This window comes from Saccoglossus kowalevskii, chromosome 3 (assembly GCF_978046115.1).
Source record: "Saccoglossus kowalevskii chromosome 3, keSacKowa6.1, whole genome shotgun sequence".
Lineage (NCBI taxonomy): Eukaryota > Metazoa > Hemichordata > Enteropneusta > Harrimaniidae > Saccoglossus > Saccoglossus kowalevskii.
This window is the reverse complement of record NC_140643.1, coordinates 20970349-20996424: the sequence shown is the minus strand read 5'-3', so window position 1 is coordinate 20996424 and position 26076 is coordinate 20970349. Positions and strand designations below refer to the sequence as shown.

The following is a 26076-nucleotide window of genomic DNA, read 5'->3' as shown; positions in this document are numbered from 1 at the left end:
CCTCGCTTACCTTACCTTATAGAAATAGTGTCAACAGTGGTAAATTTGTGAGGGGCAATAATACAACGCAGTGGCTGACGGCAGAACCTGATTGACCTTTAAAGTTATTGTACTTGATAATTACAAGACATTATTAATTTGTCCATGTTTGTCATTTTCGGTTGTGTTGTACAAGCGTAAAGCTTAGCAGAGTAATGTTGGTTTTTTGATTAAACAATTAAAGTGTCATTTACATTCAATATAACTGTGTCACAAGAATGTTTCCAAATAAACTTTGGTTACTGTCTAAAATAGTTATTTGATCGCAAATGTGTATAGATAAGTCCAGAGAGCATGTTAGCAAATCTATTAACAATTTAGTCAGAATTGGGGGGGGGATTGTGTTTTCAGGGCACTGGTCACAGAAGTGTTAGGCCCTGGTCGTGTTCTTCTAATAACCTTGATTACACTGATTTTTGTTCAGCCAACTTGAATTTAGAAACAGAAATTGAAATAAAATAACTACATAATAAAAAGTTTTGCACGTGCCTTCTGTTGAACTGTCGCTCGTCGGTGCTTTTAGCACAACTGTATCGTTATTTCCCCCAGTGTACACAAGTTCAGAGAGCGCATTAGCAAATCCATTAACTACTGTTACACATCCTAATGATGGAAATGTGTTTTTTCACCACTAGTTATAAATGAGTTACACACTGTTTCTAGTAACTGCTGTTACACTTTTTTGTTGAGCCAATCTGTATCAACAGAAATATAAAAGTAAAATAAACACAAAATTAAAGCTGCAGCAGCATTACGGTTCACATGCAAATTGTTACATTTTTCCAAGGTAGTTGGTAAATGTAAACTCATATATAATAAATTGACAAAACGTATTATTCAAAAAACTAGAAGTGGCATATATTGCCAATACACGAAATTTGTTACTAAATGTGGACGTTCAAAGAAGCGCGTAAATCGAAGCTCTGTTAACTGTTAATGTGAGCATCTAGTTTTGGGCGTGGTTTCTTAAAAGTGGGTGTGTTTTATAATATATGGGCGTGGGCATTTTTGTAACTCGATGTTTGTAACATCTTTTGTTCTTATGCACTTGCATTGTATCACTGGCGGGTCCAGAAATTTGGTAGGGGCTCATATTGATGTGGCCGAAGTGGACCTCCGGTGGACTGGGTTTGTCAATTGATTTGTCAATTTGTTTTTTGCGGGCTGAAGGGCGGCGCACTTCCCCTTAAATCCGCGCGTGCTTATCTTTAGCAGAATTTGCCGAACTTTAAAAACACAAAAACAAAAGCACTTGAATAGTGTAAGATGATGGCGCTCTAAACCCACGATGCATTGCATTGGATTGGGAAATTCAACATGGCGGCCGACAGCGAACACAGTCACAGACCGGGGATTTTTAAACAGAAAAACAAGTCCCACAAAACAGGACGTCATCGAAGCAAGGGTATTATTGATAAAGACACTAAAGGTAAGGATATAGACGCCACTAGTTTGTGGATACATTGTGTCCATCGTCATTATTCATGAATTTTCGCTGGCCAATCTGAACACGTGTGAGGAGTACTTTTAACAGCTGATTGTCGTTGTTGTTAAATGGACGCATGTCTGCAATGCGCACCGTTTATCTCGTGGGATAACGTATATCCTGCGAATTTTGAAATATTATACGTCCCACTGCCCAATGATACCGGGCCCGATGATAAGTGTCGTGTTCTTAGCCGTGTTACGTTCAGTATTTAATTAAAGAAAAGTTTCTTAGGCCTTGGGCCCACTCACTCACTCTAATCAGTAATCCCAGCTTTGCCCCTCCAGTGTCCCTTAACATATATGGCATGGAGGTAATGTATATGGCAACACCACAATTATTTTGCCAGTCGTCACAGTAAATTTTTTTGTTTACAGAATATATACAAGTAAGTTTTATATGGTTAATCATGAAAAAGATACACATCAATTGTAAACACATGTAAGCTACCAAAGTAATTTCAAATTACCTATAAATACCTACCTTTCTTTATTTGTCCATGGACGTACTAGAGATGGACGCTGCACGGTGATTCACTCCTGATAAGACGCATTGTCTTTCTATTGTACTCATCTTAAATTTATGAATAGACAGACGTACTTTCATCTTGGCTGAGTTGCCGCCCGATCTTAGTTTTGATTTTTCACGACAAGATTTGAATCTTAAATTATATATTATATTGGGTAAAAAAAATAGTACAGACCTTGCCCGTGAGCTGGTACAATGTTAAGTTGTAAATCGAAGGTTTAACGCAGATCCGTATATTCTAGGCAAGTTTTTGAGCATGTTTGTACCGATCTTCTGCATTTGTTAACAATTTTAATTTAATATTGCCAGTAAACCCGGTGTGAGCGGATGACGATTTTTTTATCCGATGTTCAATTCAAGTGAAATTTACAGATGGCACAAAGCTTGAAATGTTCGGAAAAGTTTGGTCGCCGTAATTCGATGTTAAACATGGACTTCTTTAACATTAGCTTTCATGTTCATGATGGGCTCTCGCGAGAAACAATACTGCTGTTCGTCTTCTTCAGGGACGACTGAGTCGACAGTTTCAATGTTTTAAATATCAAAATCATTATCGTCTAGTTCTAAAATGTCGGGATCAACAAAATCCGAACCGAAACCAAACATTCTCTGTTGGCTGTTCGTCGCCATTTGGTTTTCTCTTGACGATCAGAAACAGATCGTTGGGGCGTTTGGGACAAAACGAAGATGAACCGAGCTATAATCAGGTGTGTTCGTTTTCCGTGGATAGGAAATTATGCAGACACGATCTGGATTTACAGTAATCTGGTGGCGGCAACGCACATACATCAAAGCGAGTAAACACAGTGCAGCGTCCATCTCTAGTACGTGCATGATTCGACTGAGATCTCGATCTTTATCTCATTATTTACATGTTAATACTTTAACTTTTTCTCTTCTCAATATGCCAGGAAAGGTTGGAGCCAAGGTACTGAGCAAGAGAGCCAGAAATGAGATGAGAAAAGTAGATCGTAGAAACAAGGTAGAGTAAAATCTGTCAAAATCGACCATGGCTGGGACTGAGATCTATGGTCGGTTATCAGAGGGAGGCGGTTTATTTAGGTGGGCGTGACTACAATTGAAACAACAATTACATGTGCTGTAAACATTAGGCAAATAAAAGACAGTGCATTTTGGCTCCAGTGATTATATTTACATTCATGTATTGTTTAAACCAAATAATTTACCAAACAAGACATGAATCGGTGATATTTACATATATATGAAATCAATAAATATTAAGATAACTAAGGTAATAGTAATCATTTAGTACTCAAAAAGTTGCAACAGACTAAGTTCTGTATATTGTATCTGAAGGTGTTAATTTTGAATGACATGGTCATCACATCGCGAATTCATATGAGCACAATTATCATAATTTATGCAGAAAGTTGATTTTGCTATCAAATTATGATGTAAAAAAAAATGTGTGATTACTGCTTTAAACGACATCTTTCTTTCAACGATTTTGTTTTTGGTTAGAATTTTGAGGTCTTGGATAGCTAAGTAAGGAGTCTTTTATTCATCGCAAAATTCAGTAATCTCGTCAACATGTCAAGTCACTGATGTTGTGTGGGCCGATAATTTGACTGTCTTAGCAATTTATATATATCATTGGATTCTTGGTTTTCCTTGTCTGCAATAAAATTCCCCACTTGTGGTCATACGTTGCTTCAGTCGATATACTTATTACTTATAACACTGTATTTGCGGGTCTGCAACTTACTGAATGAGTTTTGTGATTTCTTTGTTGTCTGTTTCTTTGTCATCGTCATTTCATTTTTTATCTTGAAGCCCCCTTTACGGATCCATTTTGTGATTGTTTCCGTTTTAGTGTTGGTCCATGCACCCACTGTACATTGACTGACTTGGCTACTTCGCTGGCAGTGAGAGTCTTTTTCTTTAGTTTTCATGTTGTGCATCTCAAATAGCAGACATTAGTTACCAAGCGTCTTGTTTGAAAGGGTAATCTTAGATTTTGAATTAACTATTACTGGTAATATGCCTCCAATACTCCAGCACACAGGAGTTTTTTCTAAGGTTTCTTTGATTTTTGCAGGCAAAACAGAATATGATGAGAAAACGAGGAGAAGTCATTATGAAAAAAAGAAATATTGGTACAGCATCTGGTGCTCCACATCTAGTGGTAAGAATTAACCATGACACTAAGTGTAACTGCAGCATCACATTATTGACCATGTTTAAACACAAATTGTATCTTTATTACAAAAGTTTGAAACTTGTGCCTCGTGAATATTTTTTAATTTTTGTGTACAGGTAAATTGGGCCACATATGATAGAATTAGGGTTGTTTTGTTTTCTGTTTCAGAAGATATTATGTTGCCTCAAAACAACCTACAGTGCATGTTTTTAAAGGCTTTGGTAAATAAATGTTAAACATTAAACTCGTAGCTTCTTGTATTAAATAATCTTAATACAAAACAATAACCATGACATAAAAGGAATGACGTGGACTACTACTTCACTCTTTCATCACAACACATTTGCATTATAGAAACCTTTTCAAAAAGCCATGCATTTTCTATCTGAATAACTTTGTATCTTTAATTATAGTTTTCATATCTCTTATTAGGGCATCATACCATTGTCTTCTGATATTGATGTCAACAAAGTTTTAAACTCTCTGAAGTCGTGCGAAGAATCTGTGATAATTACGCACAATAACAACATAACAAATATTGTGTAAGTTGAAAAAAGTTCCAATGACTGACATTCCAAATGATGTTTGAGTTTTGGTTCATGTGTAGACTACAATATTAACCAAAAATTGCATATACTGTATTATATATTTTACTTTGGCCACAGACACACAGTTTGTCATTTACATAAACACAATGCACTACTGATATAGTGAATACAATATTCTTTAATGGATGAATACGACTAAATGACTAGTACTAGTACTGTCTGTATCAATTCTGTGATTTTCCTACCGAGTTAAGTCCTACTGTGAAGCGGCCATTTTGAGCTGAAAATTGCGTGATCAGAATATAATTGAAGTGCACAATCCAAAAACTGTATGTACTTGTAGGCATGTTTTGTCCATGTGAAATTGTTCATTCAGTCCAAAATTTACAAATAATGAATATGATGATATGCTTGGGATTGCGATATACCGTGACCACAAACTAACCTGGTACCTAAGGTAATCAACATCAATTACCAGTATATGTTTATAAGCAAGAAACCTTCTACACACACAGGCTATTCTTAAACATTAATTTATATCTTTCTTGGCAAATTGGTCATTTTTATAACATCTCAGTGAATAACTAATCAGGAAATAGTATACTATTATAAGAACACACTACTCCACCGATTATATCTCACTCAACCTTGTACCTGAGCCGATTACAATATTTCAACATTCATGACAACTCCCCTTACAAATTAAAATTTCACCGTAATTTCTAAAATATTTTATTAAATTGAGTCCAAATTTGTATCAGAACACACTTACATACAAACGATTTCAAAAAGAATGTATACAGATGTGGAATTCATATAATTATGACCAAAAACAACAGGAATATACCCATATATAGTAAACTCTTACCAAGCAATGTATTCATTATGGTTGCCTAATGATAAATTCCTTCTTACACCCCCCCTCGCAACCATCCATCCATATAACTGACCAACATACCACAGTCACAGCAGCCATATAAGGGACAACATCAAAAGATTTAGTTTGTCGGATAAAAAACTTATTTCCTTTAGTTTGGGTGGGGGGTTGACCTCAAAAAGTTTCCATCCTACAAAAACGATTTTATTTTTTAATGAAGTCAAAAAAATCTTGGAGTATTTGTAGTTCGTTTTTTTCTATCCAATCATGGACAGAAATAACCGAAAAGGGAAAAAAAACAGAAAAATGGTTTGGTTCGAGTGTAAATTTGTGCGTCAAATGAGGTGCATTTGTAAAATCTTTTTACACCCACCCCACAACCAACTGTTATGCAATACTACTGTCCGATTATCAATTTGTATTTAATGGTGAATGTAGTCTGACGCCATGACCAATATTTATCAATTAAGTTTCAGTGGGGGGTAGAGGGGTTTGGAAAAAAACTAAAGGAATTAAGTTTTTTTATCCGACATCGATCTTTTGACGTCGTCCCTAAAACAAACAATCAAGCACACATTTCATGCTCCGTTGAGGGCGCTAATTAAAAACAGTCAAAATAATCAGAAAATTATCGTGGCTGATAATGCGAATATATACATGTAGAAATGTGTATGATGTCATCGAAATAGAAGAAATAATATGTTTAAAAAGTTAACTTAGATAACTCCTCTGTCATGTTGTAACAAGAATTAGTACCGGTACAACCTAAGTACTGGGATTCTTAGAAATTTTATGCAGTCATCGGAACCATTTAGCACTATTCACAACTGTCTTGCACTAAAAACCATTATCTGATTAACAATTATCAATTAACATGGTTAGCCTCATAAACACTGTAAACTATTAAGGGGAAGTCTTAATATCTGGTATATATAACAATGGTATTGTCAATCAGAGGAGTTTCCCTACAAAATAAATATATACATCTCTGTATGTAGATATGTAACTGTGATTTGTTCACTCACTGATTACATCTACACATCTACCTCTATTGTTTGCATCATATTGATGACTGCAAGACTGTGATTTGACAAACCTTTGAGGAAATTGTTACTACTACAGATTTGTATGAACATTATAATAACAGTAAGATATAAACCATGTTCTGGTTTCAGTGTACCTAGATTTAAAAGTCGTGTCTCGTTTATTGCCCCGTCTATGGATGGTATGACAGCTATACTAGACATTGCTAAGGTCGCGGACAGTTTACTATGTGTAATGTCCGCTGATAATGGATGGGATAAATTTGGGGATCATTGTCTGTCTTGTCTGTTTGGCCAGGGACTACCAGCTACACTTCATGTTGTACAGGTAAGCTTTATACAAGTATCAACTTTGTCTAAAATAATTGCCATGATATATGAATGGAAATGCTAACTTTATATATAGAAAAGGACATTGTTTAATTGACCTGTTTTCACAGTATAGGCACTGATGTTCATTGCACTGTGCTCCTTATTATTTTTTTTTGGGGGGGGGCACATATGAATGTTGTGGACCCAGATTTCCTTCATTTTTAAGCTTCAAGCTTAACATTTGTGAATTTCGTTTTACCTAATTGAAATTTCTGTAACTGCAATAAGATGGTTTTGGAGATCACTATAACAATACATGTTTTTCTATTGCGTCAATGGATGCCATTGAAATAGTGTTTCATCACAGCAGACCTCAGTTTGTCAGTAGAGTGCATGGAGAGTCCACCTTCCTGTAACTGCACTACTCAACCTGGCACTCGTAAATTTCACTGATTTAGCATTTCAGGGACATTCAGTGGGTTTTTATCATTTAGGTAATGTGTTCTATGCTCAATTTTACATATTCACTGGGTTTTAATTTAGCGCATTTTCCAGTCAGCGAAATAAGCAAAATTAAAACCCAGTGAATAATTACCCCTTTTACAGTAGTATACAATATATGCATCTCCAGTATTACATCCAATATCTGTACTTGTCTTACCAGGGTTTGAATGACTTGCCAATCAAGAAAAGGACAGATGCAAAAAGAAATTTGCAGAAAGTTCTAGAGAAAAGGTAACACTTGATGTATATAATATTAGGCAATGTTCATTCATTCATAATTGCGTGGATGTGTGTTTCCAATGTCATTGACAGTCCTGAACTGATATTTTAACACCGTCCACTGATTATTGTGATCACCACAAGAAATGATGAAATCATTTGGTTTGGCAACAAATCACGAAATGGTTGTGGCTTCTACTGTAAAATACATTATTTTCACTTTGAATTAATTTTCACTGAAGGGGGATGATTCAGTGAAAACAAAATCCAGCGAATATATACCTTTTTAGTCCCCGTTCGGACGTAGTCCGAAAACGGGGACTTATGTTTTGCCCTGTGTGCATCCGTGCGTGCGTGCATCCGTGATCACCAGTATCTCGAACATGCATGGACCGATTAAGTTCAAACTTCACTCATACATCACACATTATATGGGACATATGCACATGCATTTTTTTCATGATCCGATTAACGATGGCCAAATAGCGGCCATTTTAAGGCCGAAAATGCATCAAAATCACACATTTTCACCATTCCGGACCCGGATCTCAGTTATGCATGGACGGATTTCGTTCAAATTTGGTACGTACATTAAACATAATATGACCTTGATGCACGTCATTTTTTTTTTGGGATCGGGTTTGAAATGGCCGACTGGCGGCCATTTTGTTTTAAAGAATTCAGTTCTGGATCCATATCTGAGACATGCTTGGATTGATCGAGTTCAAACTTCACACACACAAGGTACATCATGTCACAAATATGTATGTGCATTTGTTTCATGATTTCATTAACGATAGCCAAATGGCGGCCGCTTTAAGGTCGAAAATGCATTGAAATCGCACATTTTCACCATTCTGAACCCGGATCTCAGTTATGCATGGACGGATTTTGTTCAAATTTGGTACATACATTAAACATAATAGGACCTTGATGCACATCATTTTTTTTTCGGATCAAGTTCGAAATAGCCGACTGGCGGCCATTTTGTTTTAATAAATTCAGTTCTGGATCCGTATCCAAGACATGTCTGGATTGATCAAGTTCAAACTTCACACACACATGGTACATCATGTCACAAATGGATATGTGCATTTGTTTCGTGATCCGCTTAACAATAGCTGAATGATGGCCATTTTAAGGCCGAAAATGCATCAAAATCACGTATTTTCACAATTCCGGAACCTGATCTCAGTCATGCATGCATGGATTTTGTTCAGATTTAGAACAATGTGTTGTACATATGCAGGTGCATTTCGGTCATGATCTGCTTTGAATGTATATGTCACTCAAACATGAACGGAACGGGGACATGTCATTGACAATGACTTGTTTCAAATATTTTACATTCAACTCATCAAAAATCAGTGAAAATAAATTCCATACAAGACACCCAAAAAGTCTTTTTACAGTAAGTGCCAAAAACAAAATTGTCATTGCGTTCACTGAAGACCATTTGCATGTGTGCATTGTGATGTTTGTATGACTTAGCTCGGTAGTTTATTTTAGGAAGGCTTTTTGGTAAGATTTCTTAGAAACTGTGCAAAATCCTAAAGCCATTATGATGCTTACAAGGGCCAGTGAGCAGTTTTCTATGATTGTACAAAGTTGGACTGCTTAAAAGGTTTAGTGAGAGGTTTTCTGCAGATCATACAAAGTGGGATTGCAAAAATAACTTCTTAAATTTTATATGTATTTAAAAAAAAAAAAATATATATTGCCGGTGCCCAGCCTTCCAATGAAAGAGTATATTTTTTTCAGATTTCCAGAGAAGAAATTGCATACTCTAGATAGTGACCAGGATGCATTGCTGTTACTCAGACAAATATCAAATCAGAAACTCAGAGAGTTGAAATACAGAAATATTAGGCCGCATCTTTTAGCCAGAAATGTAACCTTTGAACCCAACAGTGATTCAGTAAGTACCCAAGATGAACAATTGTATCTCTACTCTTTAGAATCTAAATTGCCGACTATACATTGTAACATTAACAACGATTGTCACTTATTGAGTGTTTTTATTACATGTAAATAAACAGTGTATTTTACACAGTTTGTATACGTAGCATGAAATGCATATCAAACATGTGTTGCGACAACCACTGCAACTCAGTGTTTGGCCATACATGGTTACAGAATGGTACAAGACTTAATTTAGCAAAAGATGTTGACACTTACTGTCATAGGACCCAGCGAATTTTTCGCTGCTACAAAATGTAATGGTTTTGAAACTATATGTGATAACCGTATGACTTCATATATTGAAATTATCTAACTCTCTATTTGTAGTTATTTTTTAAAAAAATTGTTTAATAATTATTTTTATAATGGCTGCTGCAACATACATGTAGCTATCAGCATTTGATGTGTTGACCTTTCTATTAAGTGTTTCTTTCTTCTGTTTATTATGATTTTTTACCCTGTAATCTGATTTGTTGAAAATTAATTCCTTCAAATTCAAGTTGGTAAAAATATTCTCTTGCAGGATGTTGTTGGGACTTTAAAAGTAACTGGTTTTCTACGAGGTTCTCCCCTATCAGTGAATGGAATAGTCCATTTACCTGGATTCGGGGACTTTCAGATGAAACAGATTGACCTGGCATCTGACCCTTGCCCTTTGAACCCCAGAGTAGTGAAGAACAAAAAAGAGAACATGCAAGTGGTAAGGTTTTCTGCAATCGATGTAAATATTTTACAGAGTATTAAAAATATTCGTTGATGTCAATGAGACACTGTTTCCATGGTTACAGGATGATGATACTTCACCTATGGATGAAGATATCAAAGTGTTAGAAGTAGCTAATCCTTCAAAACAAGAATCTTTAGAATCTGAAGTCATACCTGACCCTATGGAGGGTGAACAAACATGGCCGACAGTTGACGAACTTGCAGAAGCTGAAGGTTGGTTTATTTGTGTGATAATGAGGTTATTACGAGAATACCTCAAAGTATGCACGAAGACAGTACAGTAGAAGTATCGACCGATGCGCATCAGAGGTCGATGCACGGCGTACTGTCTAAGTGCATACTTTGAGGTATCCTCGTAATAACCTTATTGTACATCTTTTCCTTCCAAGGATACACCATTGGAAATGCCAAAATCAGCGTGTGAAATCAATGTGTGGAGTCCGGTCAAACCCTGGTGGCAGCCATATTTTTTTCGATTATTAGACGACGCTTACATGTGTAATCATTCCATATTTGGAATTCGCATTTCCCAATATGGTAGGATGAAAATACCCTGTAAAATACCGCAAAAATATGGCACGCTGTATTGATATCAAATATTTTTCAGACGTCACTTGGATTTCCCATGGGAAATAATTTTATAATAATCTGCATTTTCTTTTGAATCATTTTTAGTCCCTGTTCGGATGCAGTCAGAAAACGAGGACTTATGTTTTTGACCTCCGTGTGTCCGTGCGTGCGTGTGTCCGTGCGTGCGTGTGTGTGTGTGTGTGCGTGTGCGTGTGTACTTGGATTGCTATATGTTGCGAGGACAAAAATACAGATATATAGCTACTTCCGAGGACATACACACCTTCCGAGGACCTTTTTCATAGTCCTCGGAAAACATAATTTATATTAATAGTTAATTCGATTATTAATACGTTTTGCGTAGCTTAGGTTTAGTATCGGGGGAAGGTATGGTTCACGTTATATTAATATTAATATAATTATACCATACCTTACCCCGATACTAAACCTAAGCTTCGCAAACATTTCTATGTTCAGTCACGGGATATTCAACTCTTGTTTAATTAAACTTAATTAAATTGCAATTCTCCATTGTATTGCATTGTAATTGAGTTTAATTAAACTCCAATTAAAACGCAACCCTATATAGGAACGCGTTTTAATCGAGTTCATATCGCAACTATATTAAAATTTAATTCAACTATATTAAAAGTTAATCCAATGGAGTCCTCGGAACATATTTCAATACAAGTATGTGTGTGTGTGTGTGTGTGTGTGTGTGTGTGTGTGTGTGTGTGTGTGTGTGCGTGTGTGTGTGTGCGTGCATGCCTGCGTCTGTGCGTGCGTCCTGTATCTTAGAAATGCCTGGACCAATCACAATCAAACTTCACACATACATCATACATGATATTATACATATGCACGTCAATTTGTTTCACAATCTGATTCAAGATGGCCGAATGGCGGCCATTTTTGTGCTAAAAATCATCAAAATCAAGCATGTCTCGGCTGTTAACAGATGGATTTTGTTCAAATTTGGTATATACATTAGACATTATAGGAGCTTGATGCACATCATTTTGTTTTACGATCTAATTCAAGATGGCTGAATAGCGGCCATTTTTGTGCTAAAAAATCCTAAAAATCAACCATTTCTCAGCTGTTTACAGATGGATTTTGTTCAAACTTGGTATATACATTAGACATTATGGGACCTTGATGCAAATATTTTTGGTTTTCAGATAAGATTCAAAATGGCCGACTGGCGGCCATTTTGTATTAATGAATGGTTCTCGTGCCATATCTCTGACTTGCTTTCACCGATTATGTTCAAATTTTAAATATTCATTATACATCATGTCATAGATAAACAGATATATTGGTTTGACTATCCTATTCAAAATGGCCGAATGGTGGTCATTTTTGTGCTAAAAAATCATCAAATATCAAGCATTTATGGATGGATTTCGTTCAAACTTTTTATTTTTCAGATTGGATTCAAAATGGCTGACTGGCGGCCATTTTGTTTTAATGATTGGGCTTCTAGAGCCATATCTTTTAAATGCTTTGACTTATTATATTTAAATTTTATATATTCGTTATACATCATGTTATATATATATATGTATTCAAAATGGCTGATTTTGATTGCTGTTCCAGAGCAATTTCTCTCGATATGGACAAGTACTTGTTTGACGATCAGATACAAATGTCAATAATTTTAATGTTAAAAAAATCATATTCCTGACATGGTTATATTCCAGCTATATTACTATAAACAAAACTATATATCTTAAATTTGATAACTAACGGGGACTGTGCCATGCATGGCTTGTTTTCAAAAGTTTTGATGAAAAAATATACTGTAGTACATTGAACTTTTTTTTTTCAAAGCTCAACATCATTTGTCACTACATGTATGCATGAATGTCTGTTGCCAATATTAGACTACCATGAATAAATAAACTGATGTAACCAAAATAATGTTATGCATGATACAGATCAAATGTAGTCAGTTTTCGCAGATAAAATAAATGTTTTCAACCTCAACTGCGTTTCAGTTTATATGAGTTTGTGATGCTTTCGTAAAGCTTAGTGATGTCCTTTGTGTAATATGTTACACAAATATGATCCATTGTAGATGGAAGCTTTTATCTTTCTAAAAGTTGTTAACCTTCAAATTTTGTATTGATGATTTTCCCATATTCATCCTTATATTAAGATACTATGTACTGTGAAACATCATGACTCTACTTTTAAATTTGTTCTCTACTATTCAAAAATTCATCTTTCCAGCTGCCCAGAAAGCTGTTGCACAGAAGCGTAAAATTCTAAAGAAGGTACCAAAAGGAACATCCGAGTACCAATCGGCATGGATTATAGATGACGATGAACAAGTCATTGATGATGATGATGATAATGAAAGCGTAAGTGGGATATATGTTATTATCTGATATCACTTGTTTGTCCCGTTTTTGAACACGGTACGAAAAGGAGGAATTATGAATTGACCCCTGTGTGTTCTTCCATCCTATTGCAGATCACATTCAATCTCACTCACACATCTTGTATCTTTGACTACATATGCACGTCCATTCACGATTCAAGATTTTAATTCATCAAGGGCAAGCATTTCCAAGATTCCAGAATGAGATATCAGTCAGAATAGATGGATTTCATTAAAACTTGGTACATACATTGAACATTTTGGGACTTTGATGCACATCATTTTGTTTTTCAGACCAGATTCATAATGGCTGATTGGTGGCCATTTTTGTTTTAATGAATACGGTTCCAGAGGCATAAAGGATGCATCTCTGGCATGCCTTGCCCAAACATGGTCAAACTTTCCATAGACAGCATGTCACATTATGCACATTAATTTGTATTGAAAAAAATATGACTTTGATGGTTCATATGAGTTACAATCTGAGAATTAAGTGTGTACTCAGAATTTCAGCTTGACACCGGATTGGATGGCAGTTCATTTGCGGTTGTGATCACTGTTTTTGACAATAGTACATTTATTAATTATTCAAAATAAACAAGTCAAATGTGAACAATGTGTTATGAGTTAGTGTCACTGTCAATGCATCATGGAAAAGATCATATGCATTGTTGTCTAGGTGCTGTTGTAATACATACATTTTGAATGTAATTTACTTTACTATATCATCAGTATGATATGCACAGTGGTTATGTAATAATTTACCGCATTATGAAGTAAAGTAGCCATAAGTAGCTATTTTCATGGTGGAATTTGTACATATACTTTCAAATTAAGCCCAAGTATGAGAAAATGCTTAATAAATATACTGTTATGATTGCCATTATGCTATGCAAAGTAATATACATGTATAAGATGAGATTCTAAACAATGTTATTGTTTTCTGTGTTCTTTATATACTTAGGATTCTGGCAGTGATGATGATGATGAATTTGCTGCCATAGAGGATTCAGAAGAGGAAGATAGTGAAGAAGATGGAGGAAAAATGGATTATGAAACGGTACGTCAACGTGTTCAGTGTCGTCATTCTATGTCAGTAGTGCAGTGTCATCCATTGAGATTCCAGTGATGAAAATGTTTTCTGGTAGCTCATATTGTAAAAAAATCGAGTGTAGTTATAAGATAGATAGCAGAATTTTGGTATAAACTTATAGTTGGTACGGATTATAAAGAAATTCTGATGAATGCTATTTTTCTTTTTATTAAATAATGCTCTATTATATAACTTTGGATTCCTATGGGAATTGCTTCAAAAATTACCAATGTCAAATTTTCGCAAAAAAAAAAATGCATTTTATTCTGAGTGGTAATTAAGTACTTAATTTAATTACTGTCACTAAATGCAGTTTTTTTTTGCACATTCTTAGATTTATCTCACTTTGCCATGTTTATTTGTTTCAGATGACAATGACAGAGATAGACGACGATGAACAGTATGATAAAGGTATTGATGAGGAACAGGAAAGGTTGATGTAAGTATTCAACTTGATCTTCCTGGTTCTTATCAGTCAACAGATGATACTTGTTGTTTTTCAGTAAAGCATTCAACTGATATGTCATCAAATATTTGGATGCACTTTCAGTTACAATGTATTTCATTTTGTGGCAAATACAATTACAAATTTTATTTTATAGTTTGTTTTATACATGTACTTTAAATGATATTTGAAAATTATTAATAAAGTGTCACTTCTGTTGTGCAGCATGTGCTTTTTGTGAACATGTGTTGTACATGTAGTGTATGTTGCATGGGAAACACATTGAAACATGACAGTGAAAGATGATACTTTAATATAATAATTTCCATATTTCACTTAATAAAATTGTTTTTTTAAGTTTTTCAGTTAGGCCATTTGAGGATAGCGTCTACTCAGCTAAACTGTTCTACAGTAAAGAATTATGGGTATTTTTCGGGGCAAAATAAAATGTTTTTGGTGTTTGCTTGTGTGACTTTGCCCCCTCCCCAAATGCCCATAAATCTTCTTGATACAACAGTTTATTTGAAGGCAATGCTACCTATGAATGTACTATTGGATGCAGATTAAACTGACTTTAGGTCAAGTTTCACAAACAAAAGTTTTTAATGCAGAATTTATAGAGGGCGCTTCGAAAACCTTGGCTATTTTGATAGTGAATGACTACTATCAAAATAGTTTCTGACAACAAATTGATTATTAGTCTGAAAACAGCGATTTATAAATTCCTCATGACCTCTATGCGCGAGCGTGCATTTGTTCGTATCCGGGTGTATTTCACACCAGACAAACCACATGCATTTTTGTGATCATACCCAAAATGGCTGACTGGCACCTGTTTTGTTTTCGCAAATGCAGTTCTCGGAGCCATATCTTGTGCATGTCTTGAAGTTAAAACTTCACATATACATCACACATCAGGTTTTATATCTTGCATCTATAATACTATATCATTGACAATGAATTGTTCTATTTTGTCCTAGGTGGGAGAAATACATTGAACAACGTCATAATGAAATGTTTCCAGATGAAATTGACACACCTATGGATACAGCTGCTAGAATTAGATTTCAGAAGTAAGTCCTGTGACTTCATTTCACTGAGGAGTTGAAAGATGGAATCACAGTGCATGTAATATCTGTCAGATAATTAGACAGTGTTATCCACAGTTATTGCACATTTCAATGTGTCTGTAAAAAGTTTTAATACTGATGACTATATTTTTTAAATTGGTTTTTACCTAACCAATGAATGAGCCAAGATCTATGACCTTTCAGAAGTTGTTATGTGGCTTTTATCATTTGACCTTTCTGAGGGTGTTTACATACTAGAATGTGACGATGACACAAGTACCTATGATGCGAGACTTTCTTGAAGTTATTGATCGTTTCCATCATATTCATTTTAGATACCGAGGTTTGCAAAGTTTTCGTACATCAACGTGGGATCCTAAAGAAAACTTACCGAGTGATTACGCAAGAATATTTCAGTTTCAAAATTTTGCCAGGACTAAATCAAGAGTTTTGAAAGAAGACAGGGATGCTGGAGTGATGGTAAGCATTGTTGTGTTATATTTTAATGTTATTCCAATGTACGTTTACTTATTGTCATAATGTAATGGAAATTCATATCAATTTCATACTGGAGTTACCTACAAATACTGTATATATATATATATATCTTGACTGGTAATATTGAATATTTATTTCAAAGCTAATTTATTAACATTTAATATTAAATGTGTATGAAAATATACTATTCCAAGGAAACAAAAACTACTTAATATAGGGGGGGGGGGGTATACATCGAAAATTTGAGAGGAAGAGAAATGTTCATTGGTTTTACTAATTTGTTAACTGACTGTTGTATCTTGAGTAAAGTGCAGTTATATGTACACATGTACACTCACAGATCGCAAAACAGCACCCCTTACCTGCTATGTTCAATGGTCATGTGGTTGCTATGCAACAGATGCTCACTACAATAATTTGATCCTGACAATAGACTGATGGCCACCGAAATTTCGTTGAAAATGAGACAACTAGACTTGTTTTTGCTCCTCAAATAGCATTCCATTATTTCCCGTCACTGCATCCTCTATTCCAAATACCATAGAACTCTATTTGCATTTGAGGTCTCGTAGATGTGTACATACTGAATATGTATGGGTGTGTTCTCAGTTGAATGTTTCTTCCAAATAACCAATATATAATAGCCATGTTCGATGTGTTACACGTTTATTCAATTCCTGCATAATTTAATATTTATACAAAATGGCGGCCATAATTGTATTTTAATGTCATCTTGTGTGCATATAGTGAATTCAGCTGGGCAATATTCTTTTTTAAAAACGTGTAATTAGCATAAATTATAATAATAATAAACTTATTTACAGCCTGGTTGGTATGTAACTTTACACATCATCAATGTACCCAAGACATTTATAGGTAAGTGTTCATTCCTACTAAATCATCCTATAGTACCGCATATACTCTGCAAATTGCTAGCGGTCTCTTTAGAAATGTGAAACAAGAATGTGTCTTGCAGACAACATGAGATGTATTCCTGTTTTGCATCCCAAACTAAAATTGTTATCTCACACCAATCAATGTTGTGTCCTATTTTAAAAGTGTTATTTGATGATTCTCGTAGTGTGGACACTCTTGGTTTGAAGTTCGTGGAGTGATGAGGGGAACTGTGATGATGTCTACTCGCAATAGACCAGTTTCTGTTATGATTCAGAGTTATATGTGAAATCAAATGTAAAACAGGAATAACAAAGGTTATAGCATCATAGTGATGTTAAAATACAACAGATGCAGAATTATTTGATATATCTCCACTTAAAGGGGAGCAGAGGATGGCTTTTGGCACATGAAATTTGAGATCTATGAATGAATACTGTTGATAAAAACACTTTGTATGTGCTGCGAAATGCCCTAAATATCGGGTATAAAACGGGCTGTGAAGCAGACGACAAACGTCCGCTTGGCCTGGTGTCATTTTGTCTCTAGAGGGCCAATCAAATGATGTCATCAGTGAACACTGATAATTGAACCCTTTCATTCTAGTACGTTTATCTCATAGAAGTGCTACTATGAAAGACCTTGTTAACTGACAATTTAAAAGTTGAAACATTGTGAGGTGTTGTGCATATGTTGTGCTGTACACATTTGATGGGGGTCAATTCTGATGAAATCTTAACACCATAACTATCCTCTGGTAGATTGGCATTTTGACATTGACATTATAAAAAAGATAAAGTTCAAAATCAAGTAGTTTGAACTTTGTGTCAGATGTTCCATCCGCAGTGAAAGAAAAATGACCAATTAATTATAATTTCAGGTAACCTACGGTAATTCTGCATCTCATTTGTATTTGTAATTATATTATTAAGGTAGATACAAATTTAACATTCTAAATATGATGCAGTAGTTTGCAATGCTCACTTTTCTAGTTCTATGAACCATAATATCTTTACTCGTTATCATTTGACAGTAAATTTCCAGGTAAAACATTTTGTATATTCAATATAAACAGTTGTATAAAAACGTCAATGAGTAATTTCCAAAGTTATAAATATTTTTCGTATTTGAAAAATCTTGAATATAAGATCTAATTAGTGCCCGTTCAGACGAAATGGGGACTTATAATTTGGTCTCCGTCCGTTCGTCCAGAGTCAAAATCCTTTGGACTGATTCCGTTCATTCTTTGCATGTGCCCAGTGGTTTAGCGATTCGATTCAAAATGGCAACCATCTTGTGTTTTGAAAATGTCGTATTTTGGACTTGCTGTGTCAGTTGTCATTCAAAATTGGTACATAGATTGTACATGTTAAGATACATTCCTCCGACCATCAGTGCATCTGTCCGTGCGTCTGTCTGTTCGTCCGTCCGGAGTCTTATTTCAGAATCCTTTGGGCCGATTCTGTTCATTCTTTGCATTTGCCTAGTACTTTATGTGGGACATATGCACATGTAGTGGTTTAGCGATTCGATTCAAAATGGCCAACTGGCAGCCATCTTGTTTTTTTAAAATGTTGTATTTTGGACAAGCTATGTCAGTTTTCATTCAAACCTGGTACATAGATTATACATGTTACATGTCCATGACAATTTCTTTCGCAATTTGATCAAAGATGGCCGACTGGCAGGCATCTTGTTTTTTTTAAATATGGTATCTTTGACATGCTTTGTCAGTTTTCATTCAAATTTGGCACATACGTTATACATGTTAGGATACATGTCCTTGACAATTTGTTTCAAATCGGATCAAGGATGGCTGATTGACAGCCATCTGACTTTTTGGCCTTATTACTATATTTCAAGATTTATGTATCATTTTCATTCGTATTTGGCACATACATAATGGAAATGCATGTTACTTTGTTTCATAATCAGATCAAAGATCAAATGTTTTTTTGTGGCCATATTACTACATCTCTGTCACCCATGTATCATTTTCATTGATATTTAGCATGTCATAAATTGATACATGTACATGATCAAATATGGCCAACTCGCAGCCATCTTGTTTATTTAAAATGTGATAACTTGGACATGCTTTCACTTGTGATCTATCTTTTTCTTTGCTATGTCTTAAACCGAAGGGGTCAACACACAAGACGTGTTTGAATTTGGTGTAAATAAACAATCTGTTGTATACGCCACTTGGGACAACCCGTCCACTTTATTATGACGAGCACAAAGAGAACTTTCAAAAATTTAACAGGAACTGTGTCATTTTCAATGACTTGTTTTACTGTAAAACAGTGAGAGAGTGCGAATTCAAATACATGTATATGATAATTATTAAAGGGTATTGCAATGCATTATTGAATGTACATGTTCTATAAAAGAAAAAACATAGTAGTTTGAATCTAAGGCATACATCAACCAATTTGACTGAAACTGTTTTCACAATTGGAAGCTATATTTATGACTATTGTAAGTGTCTTGTGAAGTTGATCATCAAAGTAATTTTTAGCTGAACAGTGCATCACTCTAGTGTTCAAGTGCCAAGTGCAATCTGATACTAAATAACCAATTAAACATCAATCAGAAGTGGTTCAATAACATTTGCAGTGGGTGGCATTAACTGTCTGAATGGTGGTGTTGTACCACATATTTAAATTATCCTTGACCTGAGGTATGCAATGGGCGTACAAATAAACCCGTTATGAGTATCAAACATTTTTTTATTATATTTGCCTTTAGTGATGCATTTCATTCAGCATTGCATCACTTGCAACTACTAGTACTATTGTTTAGTACTCTCTGGGGGAAACTGTTGTGTTTGATCACTTGCCACTCCCAAGTAGGTATATTTATAGGATAACACATGCCTCATGGTCCTAATAAATGGGAAAGTCAGCAGCTTCTATTTTCTTCATTGACGATTCTTTCTCTTATCTTAAACAGACAATTATGAATGCAACAATCCATTGGTTATATTTGGACTATTACAGCATGAACAAAAGGTAATGTTTCACCCTTCTCATTTCTATTCAAGATGTATATATAAAACATAATATTTTTGCAATTAATGCAAAGTTAGTGGCTTTCTTCATGTTTTTCAATTTTTATATATCAGTAGATACTAATCAGTCTCTCATGATGCATATTGTTTTTTTTTTGTTTTTTTACCAATTTCAAGTTTTCAAGAAAACAATTGAGAATGTTGATATCAATATCCAAATTAACTTCAGTGTTTTGGTATTTTTCTGGGCAGAGCACTGTAATGTTCACATAGAAAGATGATTAATTTTACTGAAATTATACATGTAATATTAATGTTCATCAATTTTTAGATGTCTGTGGTACATTTTGCAATTAAGAAACATCCATCTTTCACAAAGCCAATCAAATCAAAGGTAAGAAACCTGTATCCAATACTGGACCAAACATTTCATGTGTTAGAAATGCACTTCAAGTTCAAGTCCTAAGTAAGATAACACATGATCTCAAAAGACCATCGAGCACACTAATTACTACCTCGTACTTTTAGCATTATGTCTAGATTACCTTATAGGAATAACATTTTATACCTGTGCTTACATTATTCAGGAATTGTTACTCTTCCAAGTTGGTTGTAGAAGATTTAGAGCAGCTCCTGTATTTTCTCAGCATACAGTGGGAGACAAACAAAAGGTACCGAACACTGTGATCCAAAAACTTATCTGAACCAAACCCTGTCTAACCCTGGTGTCTGTCAAAACCAAATGCCACCGACTGCTTGTATAAAAAATAACTCCATAAACATTTTTTATAACCAAACATTTCTCAGCCCTTCTCTGATTGGCTTAGACAGACATGTGACAATTTTTTTCTGATCATGTCATGAATAAATTCTTCTCTTCCCTGGTTGTCCTATCCCAATCTACCTAAGATGTATGTGAGAGGAGATGAGCATATGAATACATATTTCATTTGAGTTTGAGTCATATTGGTTACATCAATAATATAATTTTGTGAATATTCTTTTCATTTCAGTATGAGAGGTTTTTGGTCAGTGATGCAGTGACAGTTGCTACTATATATGCGCCTATCACTTTCCCACCTACTTCTATAATGGTATTTAAAGAAGGCATTGATGGTGAGTTAGTAAGACAGACATACATACATAAGTTGGTATAATTTCACGTCCATACCTGTATTTCAGACATACCTTGACTGTTCACATTCAAACTATACGTGTACATCACACATCATATCATACATAATGACACGCATTCATTTCATGATCCAATTCAAGGTAGTCTAATGGCAGCCATTTTAGTACTAAAAATTCATCAAAATCACGCATTTTTGCTATTCTGGAACTAGATTTTGGTTGGACATATTTCATTTGTATGTTCATAAAAATAATTGGTCCTTAATAATGCATATCTTTTTTTTTCCACATCGAATTCAAAATGGCTGACTGGCATCCATTTTGTTTAAAAAATGCTGTTCCAGGGCCATTTGACTGACATGCATTTGTGTCATGATCCTATTCAAGATGGCTGAATGGCTGCCATTTTTGTTCATCAACATTTCTGCAGTTCTTGAAGTTGCTTGTGTATCAACATATTTCATTCACCTTTAGTATACACATTGAACATGTGGAGACCTTGATACGTATCTTAGATCAGATTGTTCCTAGGTCGGATTTAAAATGGCTGACTGGTGGTCATTTTGTTTCAACGAATGCTGTTCCAAAGCCATATGTCTGACATGCCTTGATTGATCTCATTTAACACAAATACAAAAAAATGTACAAATATACTGGCTTCAGTTTGAATAATATCTGTCATATGAGTGTCAATCCTAATGTCAGGCATCAGTAAGAAAAATAACAGCACTTTACTAACCTACCATTATACATGTACTATCCGCACCAACTTCAATTGACACATTTAAATAGGTCATTGTTTTTGTTTTACAAGTGCATGAAATTGTTCCTTGTGTGATTTGAACGATTATTGCTGACTGGTGGCTATTTTCTCTGTTATGATTTCCATGCCAGTTTCTCTTGAAAGAAATCACCTTTTCTGTTTAATCTTAGTACATTGATAGAATATCAAGAGATGCGTCTGTCCTAACATATTTGTTGTGATTAATTCAATATTGACAGCCAATTGTATGTAAAAACATTAAATTATCATTTTTTATGTGTCCGAGGCGGCTTCTCAAAGATTTCCTGGTCTACTTGGATCAAAGCTGGTATAATGTTCATCCATATTAGGTTACAGGTGCACATATTTTTTTGACCATATATGGTTGGAAGGTGACCATTTCCTCAACTTGCTTTACTTTCACTTGTGTTCTATGTTTTTCTTTTATTTTTTGCTGTCTTATGTTGAGCACATAAATGTTGACAAATGTTGACAAAATTGACATTGACTGTGTAATTTTCAATGACTGTTGTGTAGAAGACTGACATATAGTAACAGAAAATCATTGCACATGTGAAGATTATTAAGATTAATTGTCTTCTTCTTTTTTTGACTCCCTAGGCTGTCATAATTTAGTAGCTACTGGAACATTGCTTGGTGTAAACCCAGACAGGATAGTGTGCAAAAGAGCAGTACTAAGTGGGCACCCGCTTAAAATTAATAAGAAGAAGTCAGTTGTTCGATACATGTTCTTCAATCGAGGTAAGTCTGATGAGTAGATGACAACTTATGGTCATTTGCCAAGTAATGTCTAGATAGGTTGCAGATGCCGTCTCTCTCTACAAATATATTTATAAGATGAAATTGCTTGTAAATATTGAGTTAAATCAGTGGTGGAGTATTTTTCTCTATTAGCAACACATTCGCTTCTGTTGACAGAAGTTTGTCTATTGTCAAAATAAATCATATTTTAATGATCGTGCATATAATACATGCAGTGTTTGGTGTATGTACGCTCCTATTGGGGATGCACTTTTAATAGATATAATATAATAGTTGGTCCTCAGTTATCAGCATTGTTGGGTAGTATATTTAGTATATATGAGCATATATTTATGTTATGACCATATACTACACCAGCTTAAGAAATAGACAGCATAGCTGTCATAGGTCAATCAATAATCAGCAGGTATTCTAATTATTGTATGGGCAATTCAGACATTTTTTTAGAATTACTTGTTGTTTCACTGTACAACAGAGTTCTATATGAGGTAAAAGATTGTACTACATGCTATCAGAGTGATCCAATAATGGTAACTATACTTAAATATGCTTATCTGATTTCTTTTATATGTACTTTGCTTTTGTACAGAGGACATACAGTGGTTTAAACCAATTGAGTTACGTACCAAGTGGGGAAGAAGAGGGCATATCAAAGAGCCGATTGGTAAGTTGAGTTAGTCAGTATGAAAGAATCTATTGGTGGCATATCACATCACTGGATGATTGTATGCCTAGTGCAGTGAGTTTATATATAAAATATAATGTATCCTCTTGAATGGGGTTGATAAAAAAGTGATATTCAGCTTTCTTATGAGTTGTGGATTTCTGCTGATAGATAACTGATACTTGCCTATGATATATGTAGCATATAGCTTAATGTAAGGTTTTTTTTCTTCTCAGGCACCCATGGTCATATGAAATGTGTGTTTGATAGACAGCTCAAATCGCAAGATACAGTACTTATGAATATTTACAAACGTGTATATCCAAAATGGACATTTGACCCTTATGTTCCCCTTGACCTCAAGATCAAAATACCGACTTCAGATGAAAACGAGGATGAAGAAATGGAATAATGGTTTCCTAGCAACAGCATTCAAAAACACAGTTTAATATAATCTACTGAATTATCAGTTTTAATGTATCAATTCATTTTTTTTTTTAGTGAAATGGACTTTACGTAAGGTATTATTGGATGTAAACAAAACAAAAAATAAATTTGTTTTACTAACATGGTTGCAGTTAATCTTTGAACATGAATAATAACAGTTGAATGTTGTGGTGTTGAGTTTTACCCCTACACTCGACTTCAATGGTCTTTTGACTGACTGCTCATTGCTCTGATGGTCCGATCAGTTCAATAATCTGACGTCTTATCTACTAGTTAATTGGTTACACATATAATCTGCCCATTCATCAATCTGATGTCCTATTTTCCAGTTCCTTGGTTTGATATCCTTTTCGTTCATTAATTTGACATCCCATCTTCCAATTCATTGGGACAACGAAATGTTAAATATTCTGATGTAAAAAAATTTCAACTCCTAAGCACATAATTATTTGTGATGCTTAACTAAGTCAATATTTCCACTGGGTGCGTGCTCAGTAGATCATCGAATTCATATTTAGCACTAGTTCAATTATAAGCTATCTAGAAATAGTTGTAAATGAGACACTGTGTTGTATATGGTATCATAATAAAACGAAATTTCTTTTACCTTGGTAGAATCTTTATTAACTGATACATGGCCATCGGCCGAAAACATTAAATACAAAATATTTAAATTATTTACAATATTTCAGCGGCTTCCCTCCTAAATTAAATACAAACTCAGCTAAACGCTGTAGAAGTACATCGTTTTGAGTAATTCGATAAATTTATTTACAGTTAGTGGGGTGCAGTAGTAGTGTAGGATATAGAAACATCTAATGTGGTTATAACAATTACAAACAAATAAAGAATGGAACTCATTTTCAATAGAATTCATATTGCAAAGCTCGCACGTACGTTGATCTCTTTCTAGATGACCTCTGTCTTTTTCAATAAGTGAACAATGTGATGAACATCGTAGCCGAGATAGTGATTGCATATGGGTTCGAATAAGAACAGAAAACAAATTCGCAATACCCGTTTATTTTTCAGTTATCATTTTAATCCTCGCTCAGGTGAAATGTATTCATTTCTGTGTGTGCGTTGTGTTCTTCTATAATGTACGCATTCTCTGAAATCTGAAGTTTAAGAACAGTTTTTCGAATGCCACATATATGGCATGCCTTGACTGATTGCAATCAAACCCGACACTTAATATACGTCTTGCCACACATTGCCATAAATTCGTTTTAAGTCGTTTCGGATACTTGCATCCCCCGTTTATTATGTATTATGATAAATGTACACATAGACTCCTACTATATACTTGCATTGAACATGGGGGGGGGGACAGTATCTCTGTATCATAACCTTTTTTTTTTATTGTATCTATGCCAGACCATACATTGTGAAAAAATCAGTACCTTTTATATCAGTTAGTACAGCATCTTACTATGTGTCTCTACTTTGAATATAATTATATACATGTAATTAAGTAACACGGCAGTTCGTGACATGTGTTTTTAAATTACTGTATTTTACATAGTTTAATTGTAATTCTTAAGTTACATTGTCATTTCACTGTGTTCCATTGGATCTTTTGTCACAATTGACTCTTGGGTGACTCCATAATAACTCACAAGGCATTATTTTAGATGAACAGAATGGTTTCAGAAGAGCTTGTATTGATCATATTTCACCCTTACTTCTATTAGTAGAATTAGAAAAACTTGTGTTTTGCCCACATTACGTTCTCGGCATTTTGATGATATGAAAAAATATTTGACTGGTTTAAATTTAAACTTATTGGTCCAAAAATATATATGAAGACACCAACTTTATTAAGATATCTTTACTAGGACAAAAAATATTGCCAAATTTATATTTAGATGGCCATCTTGGCATCTATCAAAACTATCGCGGTAGAGATTT

General features: G+C 34.6%; 1 protein-coding gene across 1 annotated transcript; it reads left to right on the top strand.

The window, feature by feature from the left end:
- The first annotated feature begins 1310 nt into the window (after window positions 1-1310).
- LOC100366990 (pre-rRNA-processing protein TSR1 homolog) lies at window positions 1311-24300 on the top strand. Its single transcript, XM_006823423.3, has 22 exons — window positions 1311-1468; window positions 2965-3035; window positions 4113-4199; window positions 4647-4756; window positions 6815-7010; window positions 7659-7729; window positions 9479-9635; window positions 10203-10379; window positions 10468-10618; window positions 13211-13341; window positions 14326-14421; window positions 14823-14893; window positions 15880-15972; window positions 16305-16449; window positions 17292-17343; window positions 20317-20375; window positions 20706-20768; window positions 20962-21045; window positions 21388-21490; window positions 22893-23033; window positions 23644-23718; window positions 23955-24300. The coding sequence occupies exons 1-22, from the start codon at window positions 1357-1359 to the stop codon at window positions 24128-24130; spliced, it is 2421 nt and encodes an 806-aa protein (XP_006823486.2). The 5' UTR covers window positions 1311-1356; the 3' UTR covers window positions 24131-24300.
- The last annotated feature ends 1776 nt before the right edge of the window (window positions 24301-26076 follow it).

What these genes read in the sequence shown, in the direction of transcription:
- LOC100366990 (XM_006823423.3), top strand. Translation starts at nt 1,357, where the DNA reads ATGGCGGCCGACAGCGAACACAGTCACAGACCGGGGATTTTTAAACAG. An exon ending in AAGTAGATCGTAGAAACAAG is followed by an intron (nt 3,036 to 4,112) that starts GTAGAGTAAAAT and finishes TGATTTTTGCAG; the next exon opens with GCAAAACAGAATATGATGAG. An exon ending in ATACATGTTCTTCAATCGAG is followed by an intron (nt 23,034 to 23,643) that starts GTAAGTCTGATG and finishes GCTTTTGTACAG; the next exon opens with AGGACATACAGTGGTTTAAA.